This window comes from Silene latifolia, unplaced genomic scaffold, assembly GCF_048544455.1.
Source record: "Silene latifolia isolate original U9 population unplaced genomic scaffold, ASM4854445v1 scaffold_20.1, whole genome shotgun sequence".
In the NCBI taxonomy this organism is placed as follows: Eukaryota; Viridiplantae; Streptophyta; class Magnoliopsida; order Caryophyllales; family Caryophyllaceae; genus Silene; species Silene latifolia.
The window spans coordinates 12379170-12389960 of NW_027413163.1; the positions used below are offsets into that span (position 1 = coordinate 12379170).

Genomic DNA, 10791 nt, shown 5'->3' on the forward strand with positions numbered 1-10791 from the left:
AAAATTCTTAGGAGACCCAACTTCAAGTCTCCCAAGTGCACTCCAAAGATAGCGGTGGGTTTCCTAATTCCTGAAAAAAAAAAACACTTTTTATCAATTTTTTTTTTTTTTTTTGATGACGAGGAGGTTGGATCCTCCGGACACAAGTGACCCCACCCTACTGGCGCACTGTATCTACGTGAGTTCTTTCCTCATGGATTATTCCTCTCCAAGGCGTCAGGTCCCAGAAGGGAAAGTGTTCATCTAGGAAATCGAACCCATGAAAATATATAATATGTATTGAATTATCCGTGTTATCATATGGTATCGATTTATCCGTGTTAAGTTTTATGAGCTTCGGTCTAAAATAAGAATTTGTGAAAAATTAAAAATTACCCGACATACCCAGCCTATAAATGCCATTGGCAGCCATAACATAACAATGTCTTCAAAAAAAAAAGAAAATAAACATCTGAAATCCAACATCACCATCTCTAATTCCTCTTCAAATCTCCTCGATTTTTCTCCCATGTTTTATTTCTTTGTAATATAATTATTGGAATTTGTTGTTGTTGTAGAATAAAACATTAAAACTTTCCTATTTTTTTGTCATCTGCAAAGTTTTAACCATAAAAATGGCAGCTTCAGCGAAGAATGTGGGAATTCTTGCCATGGAAATATACTTTCCTCCTACTTGTGTTCAACAGGTATGGTCATGTACTATACTATACTCTATAATATTAATTAAACCCGTATACTCCCTTCGTCCCAATCATTTGTTTAGACGTATTTTAATTAAGGGTAAATAAACGATCGTTCCACTGTTTTTTTTCCTGTGTATAGATGAAGCTCTATATGGGGTTATTGATTTTCATCGATTGAGTAAATACCTGAATAATTTGGAATTTGATTTGATTTGATGACATGTTATTCAATTTTATAAGATCAAATTTTTCTGGGTATTTTTCATTTGCAAATTAGTGGTGTTTTATTGATTGATATTGGAGAAAATTAGACTCAATTAGAGTTTTTCTCTACTCATTGGCCCAAAAGAATAATTTTTTTGAGCTAAAATCCAGTAAAGTTTCCAATATTTTTGTCTTAGGTATATTCAGTTCAAGATGGTGCATTAAAGTTTGAATATTTGATCATGCTAGTTATTAACGACAAATACTTGTGTAAGACGGTTTTACACAAATTTATCGTAAAATGGGATCCTTTAAAGTGGGTTGTCTTTATTTTACCCTTAAAATTTTCATATATTTGACCTTTGAAATCATGAAATGCATAAAAACTCATTAGGATGTTACCCAATTAAGCTTAAGGTTTAGTTCAGCATAATTAGTACTCCCTCCGTCTCACTCAATAGCTATCGTTGTTTGAAAATCGCGAGTGTAATTTTGAAACAATGATAATTACAGACAGTGACGGAGTGAGGTGTTGGTAACAGCGCACTTCTGGAATGAGTTATCTTCCAAACAATGCTTATTAATTTTTGTAAGGACTAAGGAGTCAACTCTTTAGATATCATAGAAGCTCAACTGTTGTTGGTTTCGTTTCTCTTGAAAGATTGAATCTTGATCCTTAGAAATTCTTAGTTACAAAGGCTTTTGTTTTGGTGAATGTATGTGTTAAACAGGAAGCATTGGAGGTTCATGATGGTGCTAGTAAAGGAAAATACACTATTGGACTTGGACAAGATTGCATGGCTTTTTGTACAGATGTAGAAGACATTATCTCCATGAGGTTTTGAACTCAACTCCCTACTGAGCTTCGTCGTTCTATGATCTATTATTAATTGATAGTTGAATTACCTACTAGTATGTCACAATTTAACATATCACGTGAGCGTTTTAAGGTTGGCGTCTCTTTGAATGAGTTCTCTATTGCTAAAGTAATGTAACACGACGTCTTCTTGTTTACAATCATTTTGGTATGTTACTATTGGTTTTTATGCGTCCTCAACATAGGAGTACATATGATATGGTCTATCTGATTTAGCTGGGAGTATTTGCTAATTGTTGTGCCTGTGTCCAAATTTCACATCAGCATTACACCATGATTTATAAGTGTGTTCTTTACTCTGCCTTGCAGTATGACAGCCGTGACTTCTCTCCTTGAGAAATATAAGGTTGATCCTAAACAAATTGGTCGGTTGGAAGTGGGCAGTGAGACCGTCTTGGACAAGAGCAAATCTATCAAAACTTTCTTGATGCAGACATTTGAGGTGTTGTGTTAAATCGACTTATTAATATGTTTTGGACAACGGTTTACTATGTGATTAGAATTGAACACTTGGCAATAACAATGGTTGTAGTTTCATACCAACTTTTTCCATTGCCCCATAAGCATACATCATCATATTTGAAACTTTGTATTCCTCCTCAATGCTAAAAGTTTCATACTTCATTTGTGGGTCCTTTTTTTTTTTCTCCTTTTCCTAACATGAAACCGGTTCCTTATTTTAGAAACCAGATTCATATAAGGAGCTCCTTATTTTCTAGCTCAATAGATAAGGAGCTCCTTATAAAAGTTTCATACTAAATTACCATTGCTATTGCCCTACTACTCGCTTGAATTCTGAAATAATTTCTGTATCCAATACATGCAAGAGTTATGGAGTAGAAATGCTCATACTTGTATTTTTTTGCCACCTTAAAGACAAATATAATTATGTTTGTCCTTGAGATGCAAAAGAACAGTAAACCTTAAGTAGTCCCACTTCTTAATCCTGATATAAATATGAATATGAAAATTATTTCTGAATCGGAGGTCATACATCGTTATTGCCTAGATATGCTTGTTGATCATTGAAATTTTTTTCATATGAAAGAAACCATGAACAATAGTTACGTTCTTATTCTAGAAGTTGAATTTGATGTTCCCTCCTCAAAATATTTCCAGGAGCATGGAAATACAGATATAGAAGGTGTTGACTCAACCAATGCATGTTATGGTGGAACTGCTGCATTATTCAACTGTGTAAACTGGGTCGAGAGCAATTCATGGGACGGGCGTTATGGCCTTGTTGTATGCACAGATAGTGCGGTATATGCTCAAACCCTCTTCTTTCACAAATGACAAATGCAATACCCTTGCGGCCTTGCTTGAAAACCACCTATCTGAACTATGGTCTGCTTGTGTTTTGAGCTAATTGTGAAGTTCTTATGCTTTCATACGTCAGGTCTATGCCGAGGGAGCAGCTAGACCCACAGGAGGGGCAGCTGCAATCGCGATGCTCGTGGGCCCGGATGCTCCTATCGTGTTTGAAAGCAAATTTAGGGGAAGCCATATGGCTCATGTGTACGACTTCTACAAGCCCGATCTAGCTAGTGAATATCCAGTAAGTTTAACAGTTTCATCGTACTTTAAAGTTTAAACTAATAAGATTGCGTACCCATTATGCTTCTATAACTGAAACTTTGATCAGCCTGTATTTTATTTTGTGGGTTAAATATAGAGTTATTTATTGATCAATTTGCTCTGCTATAGGTTGTTGATGGAAAATTGTCGCAAACCTGTTATCTCATGGCAGTTGATTCTTGCTACAAACATTTATGCAGCAAGTAAGAGCCCGATCAAACTTCTAAGTTGCCTCATTATATTAAGGCCAAAATTTTATACTACTACATATTTTAACTTACTTTAATCTTTAGGTATGAGAAGTTTGAAGGGAAGCAGTTCTCCATGAGTGATGCTGATTATGTCGTGTTTCATTCTCCATACAACAAGGTATCCATATGCAACTTGGATGTTTACTAGCATCTTATATTCACAACTTTCTTATCCTTGTTAAGCTTGCTAATCTGTTGCTCTTGCAGCTTGTGCAAAAAAGCTTTGCCCGATTGATGTACAACGATTTCTTGAGGAATGCCAGGTAACGCTTTCTTGTACAATTCTGAAATCTGAATTGAGTTGTCCATGTAACTGATGACGGAATTACTGATTATTTGTTTTAAATCTTTGCTCATTCTTGACAGTTCTATTAGTGAAGATGCTAAGGAGAAGTTGACTCCATTCTCTAATCTATCTATAGATGAAAGCTATCAAAGCAGGGATCTTGAAAAGGTGAGTTAAGTCTCAAGTAATGTCAACTGGTTGAATTACACAAACTAGCCTATTTCTGCAAATGTTAGTTTAGCGGGTAAAGTCATTTGAGTGATGGCACGCTCATGATTGGAGGTTTGAACTCGTCAACGTCAAAATTGTTGTTATGACGCCTTTACAGTTTACACAATGAAAAAACTACATAAAACTTTTAGTTTAGTTTTTATCGAGTTGAAGAGTAAAATGGTGATTTGTTGTGTAGGTATCCCAGCAAATCGCAAAACCCTTATATGATGAGAAGGTGCAGCCTACCACTTTGGTGCCAAAGCAAATTGGGAACACTTACACAGCATCTATTTACTCGGCGTTTGCTTCCCTTATACATAATAAGAACAGCAAGCTGGTGAGTTCTTTTATTTAAATCCAACATGGTGTTTTATTATATAGATGATGAATTATTAGGCTATAGTCATCATTCATCACTCACCACTATGCTCTTTTGTATATTTCAGGCCGGCAAAAGGGTGATAATGTTCTCTTATGGAAGTGGTTTGTCAGCTACAATGTTCTCACTCCGCCTAAATGAGGGACAAGAGCCTTTCAGCTTGTCTAACATTGCCGCTGTTATGAATGTTGCAGACAAATTGGAATCCAGGCATGAGGTATTATTTTTTTCTCTTTAGTTACTCTCTTAACACAACAAGAGTCTTGACATGGCTATCTTGTTGAAATAAGTTCTATGTTTTTACAATAAAAATGGAAGTATCACCCGCGACACGTTACCATAGTTATATGTCGCATTCACATGGTCTTCTTCCGAAAGTTTTGTCGAAGAAGAAATATGGTCATTGAAAAGTAGGCTTTTCTAAAATAGGGGCAAATCTTCGTAGATTAGACCCCATAACCCATCTTTGTCGGAATCTTTGTAGGCATTGGGGTGATGTTGTAGTTGTTTAGTTACTCTCTCCATCTGATAATAGTAATAATCTCATTTAACCCCCGTTAAAAGAAGCATAATTTGATAGGGTCATATAGAGGAGTACTACAGTTCTATCTTGATCGAGAGACATTTTATGTATTTAACCTTAAATACTTAAAAATGTGCTTAAATTCAAAATGATCACTCTTTTTGGTGTCGAGAGGAAGTATGAAGTTGCAGATTGGTTTATGTTGATATTTCTGTTTCTAACTCTAAACATACTGTAATTTGTCTCAGTTTGCACCCGAGAAATTTGTCGCCACTTTAAAGCTAATGGAGCATAGGTACGGGGCCAAGGACTTTGTAACAAGCAAAGATACCAGCCTTTTGGCTCCGGGTACTTACTATCTAACTGAAGTAGACTCCAAGTACCGAAGATTCTATGCCAAGAAACCCTCAAGCAATGCCATCCCAACCCAAAATGGTTCGGTTGCCAACGGTCACTAAATACAAAATGCCGGGCAAGAAGGTAACGCCACAGCTGTCAAATTATTCATGTTTAGAGTACAGTTAAGTGGCCATTGTGCTTGGCATGCAATGATGCAAGTTCGATGATCTTGTGTGTTGAACTATTCATTCTACTAGTGTGACCTTGTTTTATTCGCGCTCTCATTTTTCTTCTATTTATTTTCTGTAGCGAAGGGGAAAATGTGTATGGTTTATCGGCGATTTACCGGCTACTTTTTCCTCAAATAAGTTAAATGTGGCATATAAATATTTCATTACAGAACCGATTATATTTGGCTCACAGTGTATGCATTGGCCTTTTAGTTAACCTATCAGTTACAGTATTAACAAACTTCCTCCTTTTGATCTCCTAGACGGTTGAAATACTCGTGTGATCGAATCCTCACACTTTTATGTTACATACTCTATGTTTGATACTTGGAAATTTGGAATGGTCAATATGGATATGGCAGTTGAACATTTTTAAGCCATAAAAAGACGGATGTTTCATAAGATTGTTAATGCTTGGACTATGGCAAAGCACACGGTTGATTTGGCCAATGTCATTCTTAGGCGGGTACTTGCCTTACCCGACTTAACAACACCGACAAAGTTGTGTTGAAAAAAAATGATAAAATGGAGCAGAGAATAAGGGCAATTATGCCCTTATCAAAAAATATTCTTTTATGTCAGTATGAGTATGATAATTGAGATCCTAGATTCATGGAGTAGTTCCCTGCAAGGATCTCACGACTCACGAGTAAGTAGTAACGCAATGGATCAAGGTTCTTTGCGAGGATATCATGAATAACGCGAATGATAACCTGAAGTACTCCGTAGTTGCCTACTCTGTTTCAATTCCTTCTTTCGCGAAGGTTTTGAATTATGGGGCTTATTGACTGAAATAAACGATGAGCAAGCGATGGCGTTAGTACATCTTATAGAACAGAACAAATAAACAAATTTTATTCAAATTTCAATGGTTACAATTTTTTTTTGTTTGTAAAACAGCAGAAAATAAAATTACAACACAGGAAAAAATAATACATGAATATCTTGAAAAATGATGTCTATAAAATAAAGTATGCAAATAAATCTTTTTAGTGACTGCTGCTGCTGTAACAGCATCACAGAAGCTGATAGTAGCATCCTGAACAATTCCATCAGACTGCAATTGTCTTCTTGTTCGGCCCGAACACATACTTGATAAGAGACTCCTTGATGGGTAAAAGCTCTGGGAATTCAGTACTCAATTTGGTGGTATCGAGTTCATTGTTACTTCTGGGAGCAATGATCACCTTTGCTTGCTCCTCGAGGGTAAAATTTTTATAAGTGAAGTCGGGGTTGATGTATTCCTTGTACATCTCAAGAATCTCGTTGTGGCTAACAACGCCTGGGTTTGTGAAGTTGTAAATTCCGGTGAGGTTCCTCTTTGCCATCTCGATCGAGATGGGGAGGAGTTCATCCAAGATTGTCATCGAGTTAGGAATGTTGACCACCTTCTCATAACGAGCGATCTTGGTGATGAAGTTTCGTGGGTTGGTTAGGTCCGAGGAAATTGGCATCCTAACTCGCAATGTGCATACATTCTCGTAGTTGCTTAGTAGATCCTCCACCTATACATAAGAAATCAGAGTCGCATAACATTAACCAAGGACCCAAAAACACATAGCAAACGATTAGGGATCGTCTCTAAAGGATAAGATTTGTTCCCTCCGATCGAACCTAGGAGCATATATGTAGAGGTGTACTGGTGAAAAATGGATCGCATGATTCGCATCCATGAATAGTAGAACAAATGTGAACCATTAGTAGGAAATGGATCATCCAACCACTGGCGGAGCCAGGATTTTAAGTCAGCGTGGGCGAAAAGGTCGAAAAAAATCGAAAATTTTATTTGAAATTTCCGAAAATTTCAAATGTCAGCGGGGGCGACCGCCCCTGCTAACCCCCTCACTCAACCACTGCATCTGTATTCGAAAAAACTGATCCGTTGACCAACGAAAATCATAGAAACAACTTGCTAAAGTCAAACTACTTTCTCAACTTCCTTTTCTAAAGTCAAACTTAACATTTAAGATATAGTGGGAGTTATGACTCTCCCAGACAATGGCGGATCTTGAAAAAAAAATACGAGATCAAAATACCATAATAAAATATCTTCAAGATCAAACTTGATAGATCCAAATTGACCATTTTCAACTAAAATTCAAACAATAGGAGTCGGCCGACATAAATCATCATTTAAACAGTAAAATACAGTAAAAAAAAAAGAAATTACCATAGCTTTGGTCTTGGAGTAAAAAGAGCCAATAAAGTTAGGAGTATCCGATTCCAAAAACCCGATACCGGATCCTTCAGGATGGGTCGAATCATACTCAAAAATGCACCCGGTTGCGAAATTGATAACTACAAGACCCTTTTCACGGCAAACATCGGCTAAAGTCAACGTACCGACAACATTAGCACGAATAGTTTCAACCTTATGAGACTCACACCAGTCAACATTGGGTCGACCGGTTACTCCGGCCGCGTTGAATACATGGGTCGGGTTGATCTCGGCTAAGTCGGTTTCTAAGGAAGCCCGGTTCTCTAATCGGCCTGAACCGTAATGGTAGCTGATTCCTTGGGCTTCGCAGAGTTTTCCTAGTAGACCGCCGATCCAACCGGTTCGGCCGTAGATTAGGAATTTGTATTGGGTTGAATCGGAACCGTTTTGGGCAGACATTTTTTTTTTGGTTAAGACTCAAGTGTGTTGGAAAAAGAGAGAAAAAAAAAAAAAGAGAAATGTTGAAGAAGATGTGTGTGGTGGTAGACTGGTAGTAATATGGAAAAGTGGGTTTTATAAGAGATTAAGAAGGGAAATGAGGAATAATGTAAGAAGGTACCTTTGATTTACTTTCACATGGTCTTAAACTTATTTTAATGGGAAGATTCTTAAATATATTCAATTATTATGTTGTGATTTTTGTTGGTTTTACTAATTAAAGTAGTAATGTTATTGGGATGGTGCGGGGCGATGGTGGATATATCGTCCCCCGCATCTGTATCCACCAAGAAAAACTATCGTCAAAAAATATTTAGCACCACAGGACGAGGGAGTGCGATACGGGTCCCAAAGATCGCAATGTATTAAAGAGAAAATTTCAGTAGCGCTATTGTTACTTAAAGCAAAGCTATGACGAGATTGTTTAGCAAGGTGACACACATCACACACCGAGCTTTTATTCAAATTAAAATTACGAACACAAGGAATAAATTGAACCACTTTGTCACCCGGATGGCCAAGTCGACGGTGCCATAAATCATAAGTCCCCACTGTGCTCACAGTATGCAGCGTCGAAGGCTTGTCCATAGCACCGAGGAAGTACAGTCCATCTTACAGCTCACCGACTCCAATCGTCATCCTCGAGGAACGGTCCTGTATGATACAAGAATCCTTAGCAAATTGTAAAATATAATCGGCATCATTCGTTAATTGTGATACAGAGATTAAATTACAAGTCAAATTGGGAACAAATAAAACCCGACGAAGAGTAATTTGATCACTGATGCACACGGTTCCCATTTGTGCAGCTAATATACGCTGCCTATTAGGCAGCCCAACGGGTCGTGGAGGAATCATAGTACAGTCCGTCAAGAGCGACAAGTCACCTGTGACATGGTTAGAAGCTCCGGTATCAATAATCCAAGACATACACTTACCAGACAAGCTATCCGAGGAGGCAATTGAAGCAGCAGTATGAACAACATTAGCGCGAACAAACGAGTTAGTGCCCGAAGTGCTTGCACCAGACCCACCAGAAGTGCTACTCGTACCAGACCCGACATTAAGACCTTTGCTACAGCGGAATTCAGCTAATGTGCGGGGCCGAGAACCCTACCAATCCAGAAACTTGTTTAGTTTAAAGAAACAAGACTGAATGTCGTGACCATTAACCGAGCAGTGAGGGCAAAACAGTTTACGCCGCTCCATTTTTTCTTGCTCACGGAGGACTTTGAAGTCGGCAGAATTCCGGGAAGCACCAGGCATGGCAAACGCCATGACATCAGACACATCCGAGGAGGCCGAGGCATCACCCAGAAGAAACCTCTCGGCCTGCAGTACGGCGTGATACCCGCGATTGAGAGTGGGTAACGGGTCGAGTTGGAATTGTTGATTACGAAGGGTTCCGTATAAACTAGGATCAAGATCCATAAAAAATTGATGAAGCCGTTCATTGTCAAGACGCTGAACAGCCTGGGACGAAATTTCACAGGTGCATTTACCGCATTTACACGCGAAAGGAGGCTCATGAATAGCAAGAGCATCCCATAGCGTTTTTAATTTGCCATAGTACGTAGTAACGGACATACCTTTCAATTGCTTACAATTCCCGAGTTCAGTTTTTAAGGAATGAATGGTCGTACCGTCAACGACCGCAAAGCGATCCTCCAAATCCTTCCATAACAGAGCCGCTTCCTTGACGTATGGAACACTGGTAAGGACCGTGTCATCAATCGAATGTCGCAACCACTGAACAATGGTACAATTGACGACCTCCCATTGTTCAAGCAATTTTTTGTCAGTAGGTTGTTTGATATAGAGCCGTCATAAAATCCAAACTTGCGACGGAATTTGAGAGACATTCGCATAGAACGACTCCAGTCCTCATAATTGGCACTTGTTAATTTAACATTAGAAATATTGATGCTTGGCACATCGTGGGAGCCAAGGAAATATGGTGATAGGGGGTCGATTTTGAATTCGGTGGAAGAGATTTGTTCGCCGCCACCAGTCGACATGGTGAAAGAAAAAAATGAAGATTAGGGTTTGAGAGAATTGTGTGACTGGCTCGATACCATGTTACGAATTGTATCGTCCAAGCTTGCCTTTCTCATTAGATTATCAAAGTTTATATAGTACAAGATATCCTATAAATTAGGATCATATCAAAATCAATATTGACTAAATCATTGACATATTAAATAAGATATGACGAGATATTATATGGGCTAATATCTCGCCTAATACATATCTACCCTATCACCCATGACGAATACAAATTTTCAAAAACATGCCAATTCCAACGGGTGGAAAATAATAAAATCGTACAACCATCCCAGTTATCAATTAACCCGCTACATCATCATTTTGTTTGGTAAATTTTTTTCGTCAAAATTGGTTTAATCACATTAGTTTCCAATTTTTTAAAATTTATCTTTGTAATTTTAGTTTCCGACAAAAAATAGTAAAAAGTTCTATAAAATAGTCATAATTAACATTATATTTCTTAATTATAGAAGTGTTTTTTTGTGAAAAACTACCTTATATTTAGGGGTATTTGTAAAAACACTAC

At 37.8% G+C, this 10791-nt stretch overlaps 2 protein-coding genes across 2 annotated transcripts; one reads left to right on the forward strand and one right to left on the reverse strand.

The window, feature by feature from the left end:
• Positions 1 to 420: 420 nt before the first annotated feature.
• LOC141638511 (hydroxymethylglutaryl-CoA synthase-like) lies at positions 421 to 5804 on the forward strand. The gene is made up of 12 exons (XM_074447922.1): positions 421 to 686; positions 1619 to 1725; positions 2074 to 2206; positions 2884 to 3027; positions 3164 to 3322; positions 3472 to 3545; positions 3636 to 3711; positions 3801 to 3856; positions 3960 to 4047; positions 4289 to 4429; positions 4539 to 4688; positions 5243 to 5804. The coding sequence occupies exons 1-12, from the start codon at positions 615 to 617 to the stop codon at positions 5450 to 5452; spliced, it is 1410 nt and encodes a 469-aa protein (XP_074304023.1). The 5' UTR covers positions 421 to 614; the 3' UTR covers positions 5453 to 5804.
• Positions 5805 to 6395: 591 nt separating this feature from the next.
• LOC141638512 (bifunctional dTDP-4-dehydrorhamnose 3,5-epimerase/dTDP-4-dehydrorhamnose reductase-like) lies at positions 6396 to 8420 on the reverse strand. The gene is made up of 2 exons (XM_074447923.1): positions 7734 to 8420; positions 6396 to 7068 (listed from the first exon to the last, which is right to left on the reverse strand). Exons 1-2 carry the CDS (start codon positions 8178 to 8180, stop codon positions 6616 to 6618), a joined length of 900 nt encoding a protein of 299 aa, XP_074304024.1. The 5' UTR covers positions 8181 to 8420; the 3' UTR covers positions 6396 to 6615.
• Positions 8421 to 10791: the final 2371 nt, after the last annotated feature.

Coding starts and splice junctions, on each gene's coding strand:
- LOC141638512 (XM_074447923.1), bottom strand. CDS start 8,180: ATGTCTGCCCAAAACGGTTCCGATTCAACCCAATACAAATTCCTAATC. Junction 7,069..7,733: donor ACTCCAAGACCAAAGCTATG/GTAATTTCTTTT, acceptor TCTTATGTATAG/GTGGAGGATCTACTAAGCAA.
- LOC141638511 (XM_074447922.1), top strand. CDS start 615: ATGGCAGCTTCAGCGAAGAATGTGGGAATTCTTGCCATGGAAATATAC. Junction 4,048..4,288: donor AAAGCAGGGATCTTGAAAAG/GTGAGTTAAGTC, acceptor TTTGTTGTGTAG/GTATCCCAGCAAATCGCAAA. Junction 4,430..4,538: donor ATAATAAGAACAGCAAGCTG/GTGAGTTCTTTT, acceptor TGTATATTTCAG/GCCGGCAAAAGGGTGATAAT.